The sequence below is a fragment of the Culicoides brevitarsis genome, chromosome 2 (genome assembly GCF_036172545.1).
Source record: "Culicoides brevitarsis isolate CSIRO-B50_1 chromosome 2, AGI_CSIRO_Cbre_v1, whole genome shotgun sequence".
Classification (NCBI taxonomy): Eukaryota; Metazoa; Arthropoda; class Insecta; order Diptera; family Ceratopogonidae; genus Culicoides; species Culicoides brevitarsis.
The window spans coordinates 22855441-22873032 of NC_087086.1; the positions used below are offsets into that span (position 1 = coordinate 22855441).

At 27.1% G+C, this 17592-nt stretch overlaps 3 protein-coding genes across 5 annotated transcripts; 2 read left to right on the top strand and 1 right to left on the bottom strand.

The window, feature by feature from the left end:
- Positions 1 to 2803: 2803 nt before the first annotated feature.
- Positions 2804 to 4240, top strand: LOC134829379 (short/branched chain specific acyl-CoA dehydrogenase, mitochondrial-like). Its single transcript, XM_063842429.1, has one exon. It carries the CDS (start codon positions 2898 to 2900, stop codon positions 4128 to 4130), a length of 1233 nt encoding a protein of 410 aa, XP_063698499.1. The 5' UTR covers positions 2804 to 2897; the 3' UTR covers positions 4131 to 4240.
- Positions 4241 to 5330: 1090 nt separating this feature from the next.
- On the top strand, positions 5331 to 6719 carry LOC134829371 (short/branched chain specific acyl-CoA dehydrogenase, mitochondrial-like). Its single transcript, XM_063842422.1, has one exon. It carries the CDS (start codon positions 5335 to 5337, stop codon positions 6637 to 6639), a length of 1305 nt encoding a protein of 434 aa, XP_063698492.1. The 5' UTR covers positions 5331 to 5334; the 3' UTR covers positions 6640 to 6719.
- Positions 6720 to 7364: 645 nt separating this feature from the next.
- LOC134831169 (syndecan) lies at positions 7365 to 13366 on the bottom strand. 3 transcript variants are annotated; one of them, XM_063844831.1, is made up of 5 exons: positions 12816 to 13366; positions 11147 to 11341; positions 10929 to 11088; positions 9315 to 9524; positions 7365 to 9212 (listed from the first exon to the last, which is right to left on the bottom strand). In XM_063844831.1, the coding sequence occupies exons 1-5, from the start codon at positions 12903 to 12905 to the stop codon at positions 9040 to 9042; spliced, it is 828 nt and encodes a 275-aa protein (XP_063700901.1). In that variant the 5' UTR covers positions 12906 to 13366; the 3' UTR covers positions 7365 to 9039. The 3 variants fall into 3 exon arrangements, with proteins under 3 accessions (XP_063700901.1, XP_063700898.1, XP_063700899.1); XM_063844828.1 differs by having other exon boundaries at positions 7371 to 9212; positions 10821 to 11088; XM_063844829.1 differs by having other exon boundaries at positions 7373 to 9212; positions 9327 to 9524; positions 10821 to 11088.
- Between the last annotated feature and the right edge of the window lie 4226 nt (positions 13367 to 17592).

Here is a 17592-nt window from a genome sequence, read left to right on the forward strand (position 1 = left end):
TCCGAAGTTCGAACAAAAAAGCAGAGATTTTTTGATCAGGATAATTTTTGTGTTTGTATGATTTATGAATATCGTACCAAAAATCAATGATCAAAGGTTTCATTCCGAAACAGATAAACTAGGGTCAGGGTATTTGTTATCGGATTTTAATAATTATTTTTTTTGTCTTTGAATAAGGAACCGATTTTTGTGATGAGTTAAGCATTCACATGTTCATTATTTTTAATTATAAAACCTGAGTTTGTATTCATATTTCGTGAAAAAAAATGAATTTTTCAAAAATTGTCAGATTCTTGACTTACCGTGAAAAGGTTGACTTATATGAGTCTTGACTTAGGCCGCTCCAAATGAAACTCAATAGTTTTGTCCAAAATTTTTAAAATAAAAATGGGGCAAAAAAATTAAAAATTTTGAAATATTTTTTTCATACAAAATGCCAACTTTTTCAACAATTTTTGATTTTTAATAAATATTTTGTTGTTTTGAGTTTTTTACTATTTTTTTTATTTGTGTATTAAAAATTGATTTAAAAAATTTTTAATTAAAATTGAAAAAAAAATGAATATCAAAAAATAACCGTCAAATTTTTTTTGAAAAACAAAATTCAATAATTTTTATAAAAATTATTTTTAAAAGAAAATTTTATGTTGAAATACGATTTTGAATACAAAAATTACAAAAAATTGAAAAATTTTCTTGAAAGTTTTATGAAAAATTATGGAAATACATCAAAAATCGGTAATTTTTGATGAAACTTTTAACTTTTTTTTATTTTGCCCCATTGGATTTTCGAATTTAAAATGGGGCATCGGACAAAACTATTGAGTTTCATTTGGAGCGGCCTTACTGTGATTTTTAAATTGGCTTAAAAATTGCTTAAAATCTTTGTTTTAGCTTTTGGTTTTTCGATAAATTTATGCCATTTCGCATAAAAATTTCTGCTTTAAATCTTCTTATATTCAACAAAAATTCAAAATCACGAAAAAAAATGCTCATCACGGTAAGTCTATGTAAAACTATGTTTGAACAATAATTTGATGGTTTTACCCATTGAATAGTTAAATATAAAGGCTTTTCTAGCCATCTGATACAAAGATTTGCACAAAAATTGTTAAAATTTAGGATTTTTTGATCTTTGAAAATTTGAGGTCAAAATCTGCCTTTTTAAAAATTTTATTAAGAAAATTGAATTTTCTCGACTTTCCAAAATAAAATGTATCAAATGGGCACGTCTAAAAAAACCTTTAATTGGGTATAACTCTGAAATCGGGCACCCTAATTTTTAGGAAGTTTAAACCAAAAATTCAAGTTTTAAATTAATTTTGAATATTTCAAATAAAAAATCGTTTGAATGTTTCTAAAATGTCATAAAAAAATAGTACAAGTTTGAATTTTGGGTGCCCATTTTGGGAGATTGTACTGTAATTGTATCGTAATCAGAAAGGTTTAAAGTCTAATTTTCGATGAAAACATTATTAGGTTTACAATTGAAAATTCGAGAAAATTTGAATTGAAAGTTAAAAATCACGGTAAGTAGTGCATACCGTTAATTAATGTCCTGACCCTAGTAAATTGTATTTTGATGTTTGAAAAATTTATGCAAAAATGGGCTGAATTTCTTGAAATTTCAATGTAAAGATCTTTAAGAATTGGTCAATTTTAATCCGATAGTCCAGGTTACTCTTTTCTTCCCTTTCCGCCTCCGCATATAAGTAGAATATGCTAATAAATAATATAGACATAACCAGGCAACGGACACGAAAGTAAAATTTTTTGCAATTTTCTCTAAATACAAATTCTCCGTTAAAAATTGTATGACCTCATTTCGAAATTTGTTTTATTATGTTCGTTTCACTAAATGATTTTCAATCTCGCTTAAATCTCTTCTAAGGTAAATAAGCTTATCTTGTTGCTGACGCGTGTGACGTACTACTACTAGTAAGTAGGCGAAAATATATAATTTATTTTTTATGAGCTAAATAGATTTGATGTTTGATAAGATTGATCATATAATGATAATAATATGTGTGAAATAACAATTTCCACGGAGAAATCACGATATCGATAAGATATTTAATTTTTTATAATACATTCAGTCAAATTCAAAAATTACTGTGTTTATTTTGGTATGTATTTGCCGAAATAGTTTGGAAAACAAGTTTTTTTGTGTATTTGTAAATAAGATAGATCTAATTCGTCAAAGTATTCATTTCATAATTAATAACAAATTTGTTTTTCTAAAATGAGTACACACAAATTTAAAAGAAAACAAATTTAATTATTAAATATGCAAATTTATTTTTTCTTTTAAAATTTAGTATTATTATATTATAATTAAATGGACGATCGATATTCCCATTTTTCAAAAATAAATTTGAAATGCGGTAAAACCAGTTATAAGTACAAAATATATATATATATATATATATATATATATGTATTATACATATGCATCATGTCAGATACTTTGTGGAAAACAAGAAAACGTTAATACTGCTAGATGAAACGCTTTTCTATAAAAAGCTCAAATAAAAATTACACTTAAAAGCATAACAATCTTTTTTATAAAAGTCGACATTGTTATCTATTGTTAAATAATTATAAATATATCTTCTAAGTATAGGGTATCTATGACACATCAATAAAACAACAATTTATTCGTATATTATATAATTTAATACCTGTCTATAGTAACCTTCGTTTGGCAGTCTCTCTAAGTACATAATGTCGTATACAAATGATTTAAATCATATTTAGTACATACTTAAACACAGTGATAAATGACTCTACTCTGTATAGTATTGAGGTTTTTTTCTTAATTTAGTTTGATTAAAGCTTTTAAAGCAGAAACATCGTTCTAGTAGTTTTTATTTTGTTGTATATATAAATATACAAAAATGTTTCGTCCCATTCCACGTGTCTTGTTTCGACATAACGTGCCAAAATGCAGATTTAGCAGTCAAGTTCCTCCTAAGATGCCTTACTTAACTAAATTAACCGATGATGAATTAATGATGAAGGAGATGGTTCGAAAGTTCGCACAGGAAAAAATTACTCCCTTAGTCTCAAAAATGGACAACGAGGATAAATTGGATGATGGTCTCGTCAAGGCCTTGTTTGAGAATGGTTTAATGGGAATAGAAATTGCTGAAGAGTATGGCGGTACAGGCTCAGGTTTTCTAACGACAATTTTAGCAGTCGAAGAACTGGCTAAAGTAGATGCTTCAGTAGCAGCTTTGGTCGATATTCATAGTACACTGGTTACGGCGTTGTTTAACAAATTAGGAACCAAAGCACAAAAAGAGAAGTATTTACCCAAATTAGCACAAGAGTACCCTGGAAGCTTTGGTTTATCTGAGCCGTCTGCGGGATCTGATGCCTTTTCGTTAAAAACTGTAGCGAAAAAAGATGGGAACCATTACGTTTTAAATGGAACCAAATGCTGGATATCAAATTCTGATCTATCAGGAGTATTTTTAATTATGGCTAACGCTGATCCTTCGAAAGGTTACAAAGGCATCACAACTTTCATCGTCGAACGTGATATGGAGGGATTTAGTGTCGGTAAAAAGGAATCGAAATTGGGTATTCGTGCATCAGGTACGTGTACTCTCCATCTCGACAATGTTCGTGTTCCAGAGGAAAATATATTAGGACAATTCGGTCATGGATACAAATATGCGGCAGGCTTTCTCAATGAAGGTCGAATTGGTATTGGGGCCCAGATGATAGGAATTGCTCAAGGAGCTTTGGACGCCACAATGCCGTATTTGCTGGAACGTAAACAATTTGGACAGGATATATTTTCTTTTCAAGGCATGCAATACCAAGTTGCTAATATTGCTATGCAACTTGAAGCAGCTCGTTTGCTTACATATAATGCTGCTCGAATGGTTGAAAATGGAAAAGAATTTGCAAAAGAAGCAGCAATGGCTAAATGTTTTGCTAGTGAAATGGCACAACAAGCTACAATCAAATGCATTGACTGGATGGGAGGTGTTGGATTTACAAAAGATTTTCCCCAAGAGAAGTTCTATCGTGATGTGAAAATTGGAGCAATTTATGAAGGCACAAACAACATGCAACTCAGCACAATTGCAAAAATTTTAAGAAAAGAGTATATGTCTTAAAAATATGACTTGAATTTGCTCTATTGAATTCGATTAATCTTCTAAAAAAAGTATAATTTCAGTGCATTTATCTTATTTATAAGTATAAATAAAGACGGTTTATAAAAACATTATTATTATTTTTACCGCATTTCGAAGAAAAAATGCGGTATTAAACTCGACTTGTCGTCTGTGTGTGTGTGTGTCACCTGTGCCCCAATTTTTTTTTGTTCCTAATAGTTCTTATTAGTGTTTAATAGTTCCCTTTAGTTCCCAATAGTGTAAAATAGTTCCCAATAGTGCAAAATAGTTCCCTTTAGTTCCCATAGTGCAAAATAGTTCCCATTAGTGCAAAATAGTTCCCTTTAGTTCCCAATATTGTAAAATATTTCCCTTTAGTTCCCACTCGAACACTCGAAATGCGGTATAGTAGGTCGTTCTTTAGACGACTATTTTTTCTATTTTTTTAACATATTTTACCACATTTTGAAGTAAAAAGTGCAGTATTTATCTAGAAAAATCGTCCGTGTGTGTGTCACCTGTGCCCCAAAATTTTTTTTTTGTAATTCTTTGTTATTTGAGGACCCTAAAGGTCTGTGGGGAGTCCTTTGGGTTGTGAGGTGTATGAAATTGTGAAAGGGTCATGAGAAGTACGAAAATGTGAAATGAGGGGTTTGAAAATGTGAAAACGAGGGGTTCAAAAATGTGAAATGAGGAGTTCAAAAATGTGATATGAGGAGTTCAAAAATGTGAAATGAGGAGTTCGAAAATGTGAAATGAGGGGTTCAAAAATGTGAAATGAGGAGTTCGAAAAGTAAAGATACATATGCAGCCTCGAAATGCGGTTTAGTATGTCGTTCTTTAGACGACTATTTTTTCTATTTTTTTAACATATTTTACCACATTTTGAAGTAAAAAGTGCAGTATTTATCTAGAAAAATCGTCCGAACCGAAAAAACCGAAAAAAAAAATTATTTGGTATATTTTTTGTGTATTTCAGTTTCATGAAGGCACAAAGTTTGCCATGAAATGCGTAATCTATTTTAATTTCCACTACTATTCTCAATTTTATCAATATACCTCCGTAAAAAAAAATTTTTAAGCAATAGCTTTGAATGTATATATATATACATATATATATATATATATATCTGGTATACATATATGTAATATTTATACATTGAATCTAATACAAACAAATATAAATGAATAAATAACACAACATATGATCGAGACACATATCATTAGTTCATTAGAAATTTACACGTTTCAAAGAAAAATAAATATTGTTTTTGTAGAGATGATTTCGACATTATCAAGATCCTTTGTTTGTAGATGGAAACAAAAGTCCATTGTTCGTTTGTGCCACAAATTAGTACCGGCTTTAACACAGTTAACAATGGATGAGCAAATAGTGAAGGAAACAGTGCGAAAGTTCGCACAAGAACAAGTGTCACCTTTAGTAAAACAAATGGACACTGAAGGAAAACTTGATGAAAATTTGGTTAAAGCCCTGTTTGATAATGGATTAATGGGTATTGAAGCTAGAGAAGAATATGGAGGGACCGCTTCGAACTTTATGACCACTATTTTGACGATCGAGGAGCTATCAAAAGTAGATGCTAGTGTTGCTATTTTAGTGGATATTCATAATACACTAATTATTGCTTTGTTAAATAAGCTTGGGACACAAGAACAAAAGGATAAATATTTGCCTAAACTTGCTCAAGAATTCGCGGGAAGTTTTGCTCTTTCTGAAACTTCATCTGGTTCAGATGCATTTTCTTTAAAAACCATTGCTAAAAAAGAGGGCAGTCATTATGTACTGAATGGTTCCAAAATGTGGATTTCCAATTCTGATATTGCTGGTGTTTTTCTTGTGATGGCTAATGCTGATCCTTCGAAAGGATACAAAGGTATTACAACATTTATTGTTGATCGTGACACCGAAGGATTTACTATTGGTAAAAAAGAATCAAAACTTGGATTGCGTGCATCTGGAACGTGTCAGCTACATTTTGAAAACTGCCATGTACCAGAAGAAAACATTTTAGGATGCTTAGGTCATGGATATAAATATGCAGCTGGATTCCTCAATGAGGGACGAGTAGGAATCGCAGCTCAAATGGTAGGCATTGCTCAAGGTACATTGGACGCCACAATGCCTTATTTGCTGGAACGCAAACAATTCGGACAGGATATATTTTCTTTTCAAGGCATGCAATATCAAGTTGCTAACATGGCTATGCAGCTCGAAGCAGCCCGACTACTTACATACAATGCTGCTCGCTTAGTGGAGAACGGAAAAGAATTTGCAAAAGAAGCTGCATTTGCCAAATGCTTTGCTAGTGAAGTAGCCCAAGCAATTTCTATTAAATGTATTGATTGGATGGGTGGTATAGGATTTACTACGGATTTTCCCCAGGAGAAGTTCTATCGTGACGTCAAAGTTGGATCTATCTATGAGGGTACAACAAACATGCAATTAAGTACTATTGCGAAACATTTACGAAAAGAGTATACGAATTGATTATTAAGATAGATTCATATCTTTTAGGTTTTTGTACGTGGATATTAAACAATGCATTTTTATATCAAAAAACATATTAATTCTTTCGGATGCGTTTTTAGATTGTTTACAATATAAGATAGGTAGGTACGAAGGGTATAGTATTTAAATAATTTGTTAGATAACAACAAATTTAGAAGGAAAATTGTACTTAGGGTAGGGTAGGGTTTACTAGATCTATTTTAGTATGGCTCGCACCGCGGTCTCTAAAGAGTCCTATTGTACTTCATACTGTGAAATCGTAAGCTTTCTCAGTAAACGCCGAGGAATGGGTTTTAGCTTTTTATCTGTCATCCCAAGCAGGCGCCCTCAAAATTCACTTAGCTGTCCCAGAAGGTCCCGAAGGGTTTCTAAAAGACCTCAGTAAATTTTGAGCACGATTGGAGTCAGAAAAGTTTTTCATGATTTCGAGTCTCAAACCGACAACCTTACGCTCGTCACGCTAAACACTGAAATTGTACTTTTATACAGTGCTAAGTAGACTTTCTTTTTACCTTTAACTTTTACTGTGGAATTTGTATCGTTGGAAAATTTCACAACAATATATAGTTTAGTACAAATTTCACACTCATTCTATGATATCACTACTTAACTAATATTATCTTATATAAAACAAGCCGGTTTATTATAATTTTTTAAATAAATAATACTACACTGTTTATATAGTTATTTAGGTAGTCTGTTTTATTTACATTTTCAATGTTTTTATAGTTACATTAAGATTTAGTCAGTAAATTATATGAATCCTTATTAATTTATTTTTTTAATAACTTCTAATATTCTTAATCATTCATTATCTACTATAATTTAAGTTAACAACATTTTGCTTTCATATTACATCAAATGTCATGTTGATTTTTTAAAAATAAATGAAAAGAAGTGAAATCATTGATGAAAAGTTAGATCAGTTAGTAAAAAAGTTTATGACATCATTTTATTTTCACGTACAAAAACGTTGCATCATACTACTTTAAGCAAAAACGTGTTTTAGGTATACTGTTTATTTCAATATCGTTCAATTATAAGATATCAATGATTACAAATTTCTAATGGACAAAACTCTAATTAAAATTTCGTTCACAGAATTCTATATTTATTTCGTTCATTAATTATTAGCTATTATTCAATTTTAAATCTGTGTTTACAGATACATATTTTTTTAAAAAATAAAAAAAATTAGTGTACAATTTGCAAGTAGGTAGATGTCAAAGCTTTTTTCGCTATAAAAATCCATTGGTTCTGATTTTGGTAGAAGTTCGAGTTCTACGTGTGGAGAGATTAATAAATTAGTTAATTTGAATTTCTTTTCCGTTGTGTATTTAATATATATAATATTAAAATATATTTTTTTAAAGAAAAGTTTAGGCTTTTAAAATTATTTTTTAAAAATTAAAAAAAAATGAATACCGTTAATCATTAAATAACTTAAATTGTTTAATGAGGTGGCTTTTTTAAAGAAATATGGCACTGGGATAGTGGAGAATAATATTTTAATTTGAACTGTAGCTACAATATGATTTTGTTATATTTTATAACTTTTTATGAAATTTGGATTTGACTTTATATAAAATAATTCTGATCCCAGATATTTTCTGTGCAATTCTGTCTCTATATTCCACCTGTGACGAAAGGTTCTAAGCTGACATTTTCAAAAGCTTATATTTTAGAACGAACCTGTTCTTTTATAGCTAAAAACTTACAAACTATGATTACACGTTGATAGTAACAAACTAAAGGTCTAACTCAGTAATTTATTGCAGTATTTCTTATAGATCAACACTTTGTTGATCTGTTCTACTATTTATTTACGCGTCATAGCGACTAAAAATAGAAAATGCGTCGTGGAAAAATATAATTATTATTTTTGATTGTTTACATATTTTTATGCTTATTCTTCAATCAGAATTTCTCAATAAAGAAGAATCAAAAATATAAAATGCGAAAACTATTTTTGTTCACTCTAATCTTTGTATGTTAAAAAATATTACAGGCTAGCATTTCACAGTTTTACTACTTTCTGTCAGACATGGAAAAAGTTAATTTTTCCCGGGAACCAAACTCATTCCCAAAATTATAGTTACTCCAAGATAATGAAAAAAAGCCTAAATTTAGTCAATTTTATAAATTTTTTTTTAGTAATTCTACAAATTTTAATTTTCAAATTATAAAATTTCCCCATTCTTTTCTTAAAAATTCAATATTTCGTTAAGATTTTTGTAAATTTCCCGGGAACGAGGTTCCCGTACTCTTCCAGGACTGTAAATAAGTTTTTTTTTTTATTTTTGTTGTTTTTCTAACGAAAACGTTTATATTTAATTAATATATTTTATGTATTTATATTTAATTCTATATGCAACCATTTTAGGCATAAAATTCTCGATTATGTGTGCTTTTCGCATAAGTATTTGCAGTGGGAGACCTTTTTGGCTCATCCAGAGCGTACGATCCTTCATCCTTTTTTCTCATTCGATAAACAATAAACATCACCACTAAAATTGCACAGAGTAATCCTACAACAGCTCCTCCAATGACAGCTGAAAAGTAAGTAAGTAAATATTGATTAAAGTAAAAACATAGTATCTGTTGTTTTAAAAAATTAAATTGAAAATAAAAAAAAATTATAGCACAACACTAACCAAAATACATACCAGCTAAGATGCCAGGTTGAGCAAAAAAGCTGGTTGTTCTATCGTCATTTTTATTCATTATAACGTCTGTTTCTTTAAATGGATTATTATTGTTATTATGATTAATAATATCTTGTTCAGAGTTTGTATGTTTCGGAATGGTATCTTCTTCGCTTATGCCGAAATCCTTGTTTATATCAGGCTTATTGTAGTCAGGAACTGAAAATATAAATGAAAATTATTAGTTTTACATATCAAGAATGTGATCATGTTGTTTAAAATTTACTATTATAAGGCAAGAACAATATCAAAAATTTTTTTTACACTTTCTGAAAGTCCATGGAAGGAATAATGAATAATTAAATGAATTGACCCTAATCGGTTTCAAATTATTGTAATAAAAAATATATAAAACTTTCCTATTAATATATAACAATTCAATTATTAGTTAAACTCCATTTTTCTATATATATTTTTAGCACCCAAATTTTAAAGACTATTTTTCACACAAAAAGTCAAAAATTCAAAATCATATTATTCATTATTACAACTTCCAAACATATTTAGGTCTAAATTGTTTTGAATTTGCCTTTTCATTGCTATTATAATTTAAATTATTGTTATTTTTATAGCATTTTTATTTTTGTGTTTTTTATAGCTAGTATGTTATTGATTATATTAGAGTTTTTCACATAAATGTATATTTAACAAAAGAAAAGCATTATTTTAATGTGCAATAATGACAAAAATCAATTAGTTGTGAAACTAAAGTCTGTGATAGTTTTCACTTTTTTCATTAAGTATGTTGTCGTGTAAGATATAAAACGAATCGAACTAAAACTAAATGAATCATGCGATCATTATGAATAATTTATATTTTCCAATGAAGAAATATATATTATATATTATATATTATGATTGCTGATTTAATAGGACAAAAATATGAAATTATTGGTTTTAATGTATGATATGTATTTATATAAATATAAAAATATTGATGATTATAAAGATGAAGTAAATCAAAACAAATTGACAGATAATTTAAAACAAATCATATTTTATCAAAAGTCAGTTAGTTAATCTATTTCCAACGAAAACACACATACATAAACATATTGAGGTAAAAAATCATAAGTTTACGCTTAACACACATATTGCGCTCGTTTACAAATTGCTTTATACTTTAACTTATACTTGATTGTGAATTTTAAGTCGAGTCAACAACGTTTGAACTAGAACTTTAATTTTAAAAAATATATACCTAACAATAAAATTGACATATTTTGAAAAAAATTAAGGTTTTTATACTTGGATTACTTGAAATAAAATCCTTAAGTTTATACAAAAAAAGTTAGCCGTTTGGTCTCTAAGGTTCTTAGTTTTTTGCTTTTGAAGATATTTTAAAGGTACTAGAGCAAAATCAATTCAATAATAATTTTTGCGAATGACGATGTAAGGAAAATTATAATATGTATGAAAAATAAATAATAAAATAAATAAGCCATGCAAACTGACTATGTTCTTCTTGTATGTGAGGAGTTTCGGGTAGTTCTGGTTTTGATGTATCCGTCCACAGATCATCATCATTTTCGTCATCATTGTCTTCAAATGTTGGACCATCACCTGAACTTGAGATGTCTTGTTTTGAGTCCGAATCACCAGTATGTCCTTTGTTATAATTTGTATTACGATTTATTGAATGCCTGCTAGTATCTTCATCATCGTCACCATAACCTGATCCTGAATAATCGTCTTCATCATCCTTTTCTAGATCACCATGAACCTAAGAAAATAATTTATATCGTAGCATATTATTTATTTTAATTAAATTTCAACTATACATTTCCTCTTCGGTCACCAGAACCATCTGTACCATCATCATCAATGTAAATTTCGTCTTTGGCTATTGTAGAGCTCCCTGAGCTGGCTGAAGTAGTAGTCAATGTATTTGTTTGTTGACTTGGTGTAATAAGTGAGCCTTGCTTATTAGTTGTGATTGTTGAAGCAATTGACACAGGTGCAGATTTATCTAATTTCTATACATTTAAAAATTAATGAAAAATAATAAGAAGAAGTGAAATATTATAAAGACAAATATAACATATATGTAAATATAATAAAAAATTAAATAGATGTAGGTATTATATTTAAACTTAATATATATATTTTATATAACACGTTTAAACAGAGAAAACTCAAGTTTTTTAACCCTGTATGAAAGAAATGTATTGATCTCTCATCGCTTGTACCAAAATCAAATGATGATTAAATGCAAGAAATTGAAGGTTGGTTTATTTTATAATATTATGCACTAAATGTTATAGTAAACTTTTGTCCCCACCATAGATCTTATTTCAAAGACATCATTATCTTTGAGATTTGTAAGAAAGAAAAAAAATGAAAATTTTTATTTATCTTAATATATATTTCACTAAAATTATTATAACCCTGTTATCTTTTCAAAAATTATTTTTAAAAAATGTTAACTTTTAAATTAATCATTGTTCCGAAAAAGTTTTGATGTATAAAATTTTTCAACTTCAAAAGCTTGAAACAAAATTATAAATTCTGTAAAATGATCATTTATTTTTATCATGTCTTTTGTGAAAAACTAAACCACTGAATCTATTTTTTGATTTTTTTTTATACAGTACTTACTTCAATAAAAAATATTTTTTAAATGAATAACTAGATTGAGAGAAAGGACGAGAAGCTATAAATTAGAATTTGAAGTTTTGTAACTGCGCATGACTACATGTATATAATATTTTAATATATACATGTCTCTCTCTCTATCGTAATTTTCATAGGTCTGTCAAATTAAAAAGCAAAAAAACATTCGTTTACATAAATATAGAGCAATCTTGGGTTTCCTTTTTAGAACCGTATATGAAAGAAATTCGTGAAGAGTCTCATTATTCAATTTCTGAAAATATATTTTTTTTTTGTTAAAATCAGCGCTACTTAACATGAAAATTTTATTTTATAATATGCTTTCGTCAATATGTATTCACAAATGATAAATCATAAAAAATATAACCGAAACATTATTAATTTATTTAGATAGGAACACTTATATATTATATTCGTAGGAAATTTCATAAAAATTATGGTTTTACTTAAAATTTAAATTTAATTGCGTTTATTTTACTCCAAAATATGGTAAAGTAAGTCAATATTATTATTCAAGTTATAAACTTCATATACTAGATATTTGAGGAATAGAACAAAATGGTTGCAGGTTAACAGATGGATCAAAAGCTTTCACTCAAAACCCACACATATACGACACACACGACACCACTCATATATGACGCACACACAAATCTGTATTGAAGTTATTGAAAAGTATTATCGTAGAAAGAAATGCATAGCAACTATATATGTAGATATATTATTCCGAAACATTCTCCATTTTCTGCTTGTGTTATATATGTGTTTCAAAAAAAAAAACTTCTTGATCATATTTAGCATACTAATTATGAAAAATTCAATATAATAAATGCGTACCTGTTCATCTATGGCTTGTATGAAATCCAAATTAGTTATAAATACTATAACTAATAAAGTCGTAGATATGTAAATCGTTTTGTGATTCATTTTATAAACTATATTTATGAATTTACTTATATTTATCTACATATATCTAAGCAATGTATTTGAAAGAATTTTTGTCTTCGTAGTACACTGATTTTTTCAAAACTTGACACTTAATACTTATTATTAGTTAACTTTCTAAGAATTATAAACAATTCGTTCGTACTATAAATATTTGTATAAAAATGAAAACTTTTTTCTTTCACTTTAGGATAGTAAGTATCTGTATTGTTCTATATATATATATGAATATGACGACAATAATGGTGAATAATGTATTTGTAAAGACTGCAAAGTTCTAGCATTTTATGTAACTGTTTGTGTTCACTGTAGTATTTTCTCGTTCATTTTGTCTATTATAATTACTTATTCGCATGCTTTATGTATTTTTCACCCAAATTAAACGAACACGAAGCAAATAATATTATCAAATGTAATTTTTCGATTGGATAAACACCATTGACTTTTCATGACTATCCAAGATTATGCATTGAGCAAGGTTGTATGTTTGTTTTTACACTGGGGCAAATATCTGTAGGTATTCTAAAAAGCGACATCTTCAATAATTTTATCAAATGAAACAAGATATAGTAAATACTGACTTGGTTACAGTACAGAATTATAGATCTATTCTATATAAATACATATTATATTAAAATAAAAAAAATGAAGCCTTCTCAAATTCTCTTTTGCTTTTCGTTCAAAACTTCAATTGTATGTGGATGTTGTTTTTCAAAAACTTTATTTTGGAAATTGACTTTGAATCAAAACCTTGAATTTTGCTTTTACATATTTGAAAATTAATTTTATTTTGTTATTAATAAATAGAATGTAAGAAATGTTTAATAGTTGTAGAATAAATTTTCAATCAAATATCTACATAAAACACTCAATAACTATCCTTTTTAAAAGATTAGCGGACTTAGCTAATATTAAAAACTTTTATTTTTCCATTTTACTATAATATTTTTTTTAATTAATAAATTTGGAAGAAAATTAATTAAATAATTAAATTTTGTTACTGGAAAACATTTTATATTAATACTTTACGAAATCTATTGAACAATAAGTAAGTCATTTAAGTTATTATTTTCTATCCGTTCTCTTCTTATCATTATATATAGTAAATACTTGTTGGTACAATTAGAAAGATAAGAAAGCGTTGTTTTGATCTTTCGAATTGCTGACGAATATATTTAAAACAAGTTAAATTAAATTAAATTATAGATGTGGAAATTTCATGAAATACTTAGGTATATATTCATGTGCTTTGAAGTTTATATATTCTATATGTTTTTTTAGAACATTATTTAATATTTGAATCCAGATAACATCAGTAATAAAAAATGACTTAGGCTATTAAATTTAATTATTCACTTTAAGTCGCATGAGGATTTTGATGAATTTTTTCTACTACTTTTTTTAGTTTTTTTTCCATTTTTAAACGTTAAACTTTAATTAAATAAACACATTAAAAAAATTTTTCGTTTTTATTATTTCAAAGTTTTAAGCCAAAATTGAAATAAAATTTCACAAAATTAAAATTTAAGAAAACAATTTGGTCAAGTGACTCGCAAAATTTTTCATCTAAATTTCCATAGATTTATGCGTTGTTAAAGCAAGTTAGGTTCATATATAATATCCCGGTAAGTCGTTTGGAGTTAAAAATATAGCTAAAATATTTAAATACTGTTGCAATATAAACACTATATTATATCTATACAAACACTATGGAAACGTCCTATATGTTAGCTATATTTTTGACCCACTAGTATCTATATAATATCGAAGATACATTATTTTCCAAAGTTTGCAAATTTTGCATTATTTTCCAAAGTTTCTAAATATATGCAATATAACATGAAATATATTTGTTTACAAAAATAAGAGCACAATTCCCGGTTAGACAGTCAAAACGTGTTTTGGGACAATTCAGTTCAATTATGAAAATCACAATCAAGAGCAAGGAATAAATAAAACAAAATTCAATACAAAATTAGTTAAAAATTTTCAAAAATAAGATTTTGAAACAAAAAATATTGAAAGAACGAGTTTTGACTTACATTTTCGTTAAGAGAAGAGATTTTAATTTATCTTAGCATTCTCTACATTATGGTTTTTGTTTTTAGCTGTTTTTTGCACGTGTAAGTTAATAGATATTAATAAAAATGTTAGTTATCCATTATATATAGAAATTGAAAATCAGCCACTACATAAATCCAATATTTTAATAATTTATTTAGCATATTTTAAAGGGTGTTTTGCTATATATTTAATACAATTTTGGAGATACTATATAAAAGTATTATATATTGTAGCAATTATCCATATATAAAGCGTTTATATAGTCACCAAGAACATGTCCCAAATCACGTTTTGAACGACGTTTTGAATCCTTTAAATGCAAATTTGTTATTTTTATCGTTTTTTAATCAAAAAACATCAAAAAATATAAAAAATTTTCCTTTTTTTCAAATTATTTGTTTTCCCCCCTGGATTCTTTCGAAAAACTCGGAGGAGGGGGGCGGTGACAAAAAGTGAAATAATTAAAATTTATGGCCTTACGTATTTAGTGAACATGTTTATTTTGATTTTTTCATACTTATGCCTTCATACATTTTCGTGAATATGATCTGAGAATATATGTGCAGAATGTTTTGAAAATTTATAATTCCTAACTAAAGTTTGTAGTTTACATTAATTTTATGTGCAAATACACAATTATGTACTGTACATATCCATCTTTGTAACATTAATTAAGTCTTTTGACATGTTTATTGTTTAAAATTTACAGAAACAATTAATACATTATATAAGTTTTTAATATTTTATATTTATTTCTTTTTTTAAATCAAAGTTTGTACAGCATTCTTAAAGCTACTTTCTGATGAAAAACAACTGATTGCAATGCCAAATTGTCCAAAAAGCAGGTAGACAAACTTTTAGTCATGAACTTTTCTTATTTTTTTATTATTTGTTTGATAGAGATTATCTATTATATTAAGTTAAAATTTAATCAATTATATATAATTGTATAAACAATCAAAATACTTTCAAAAATCCATATAGAATGCTATGAATAAGCCTGGCAAAAATATGTAAATGATAATTTTTCTTAGTCTTTAGGTAATTGTGAGTTTATTTAGCCAAATTTCATTTGTCAGTAAATACATATTTTTATTATTTTGGGCAAAATTATTAACAAAAAAGAATTACTTTTTTCATATCAATAACAACCAATTGATCTTTCTAAACATGAATGTCTGTGAATATTAAGTGATTTTTTTTTAATCAAGCGAACTCTTCTTAGAAACAGAAAATGCTTTAAATTATGTTTAGTTTCAGAATTCAAATTCACAAAAACCGAATTTTTTAATAACCAAAATATGATACGAATAGAAACAAATAGCATGTTATTCTATTTACAATGTTTTTTTTTTTTTTGAGGTACAAAAAATCATTTTTTAATCCATTTGGGGTATTCCATTCTTTAATATCGAAAAATTCCGATGTAAGTTTTTTCACAAAACTATAAAACTGCATAGATTTTCATTAGGTCAATCAAAAATAAAGGAACTTTTGCTTTGAAAAAATTTTTAAATTTTGCAAATACACGTTTACGTAGAGATGTACTGGATGAAAAGGATGAAATAGATTGGGCACATAAAAAAATTAAGTCACCATATAAAAATTACTTTTTGTCAAATGAAAAATCGAAAATCTACTATCTATAAAAATATCCAAGAAAAATATGTACAATCAAGTTTGCATTTCTGTAAGTAATTTTAAAAAAACCCGGTATTTCAGATATTTTAGAAGGGAATGCACCATATATAAATATACTAATTCATACCAGGCTTAATTATGACATTAATCTCTAAGTATATACCGATTGTTTTTTAACTTTTAAATCAATCAATTAATGTTACCAATACATTCGCGGAAAGAGTGAACAACTTCATTAAGAGTTCATTTTCAATACATTAAAAAATACCTTTAGTAAAAAAGTTCAAGCTCAACATAAAATTTTATAATAAACATTGTTATTATTTGTATTAAGAATACGTTGTGCATAGGATTAAAGGATGGACGGTTCATCCTATTGTACTGTTGTGATTATTCATGTTTATTTTGGATTATTCAAAACTTAAACTTACCTTCTTACCTTAAACATATTGAAGTTCTTTGGTTAGATATATTAAACACATATTTGCTAAACATGCAAAATTATTTAAAAATAACATTCCATTCTAAAAATGCCAAAATCCCAGTTTGAGTTTTTTTTAATAAATAAAACAGTAATAGAACTAAAAAACTTAATAAGAAGAAACTTTTGATTTGGCGATTTTTTTCTCTATGTTTTTAAAAATTTTATGATAGTTTTAAAAATTTTGAATCTTTCATAAAAATTGATGAATGAGGCGAAAAAAAAAATCGTCATACCAGAAAACCAGATTTGAATTTTTGTAAGTAAATTTTAAAGCCGGGATTTTGGTATTTTTAAAATGGAATATATTATTTTCATATTTAATTGACTCATTGAAAATTTTTACAAACATAAAATAAATAAAATAATAAATTAAACATTTAAAGGAAATTTTTGCACTTCGTTTTTCTAACTATTATAATAAATTTTGCCGTTTTATGTATTTATTGTACTGATTATTATTTCAAAAATATACAGAGATTA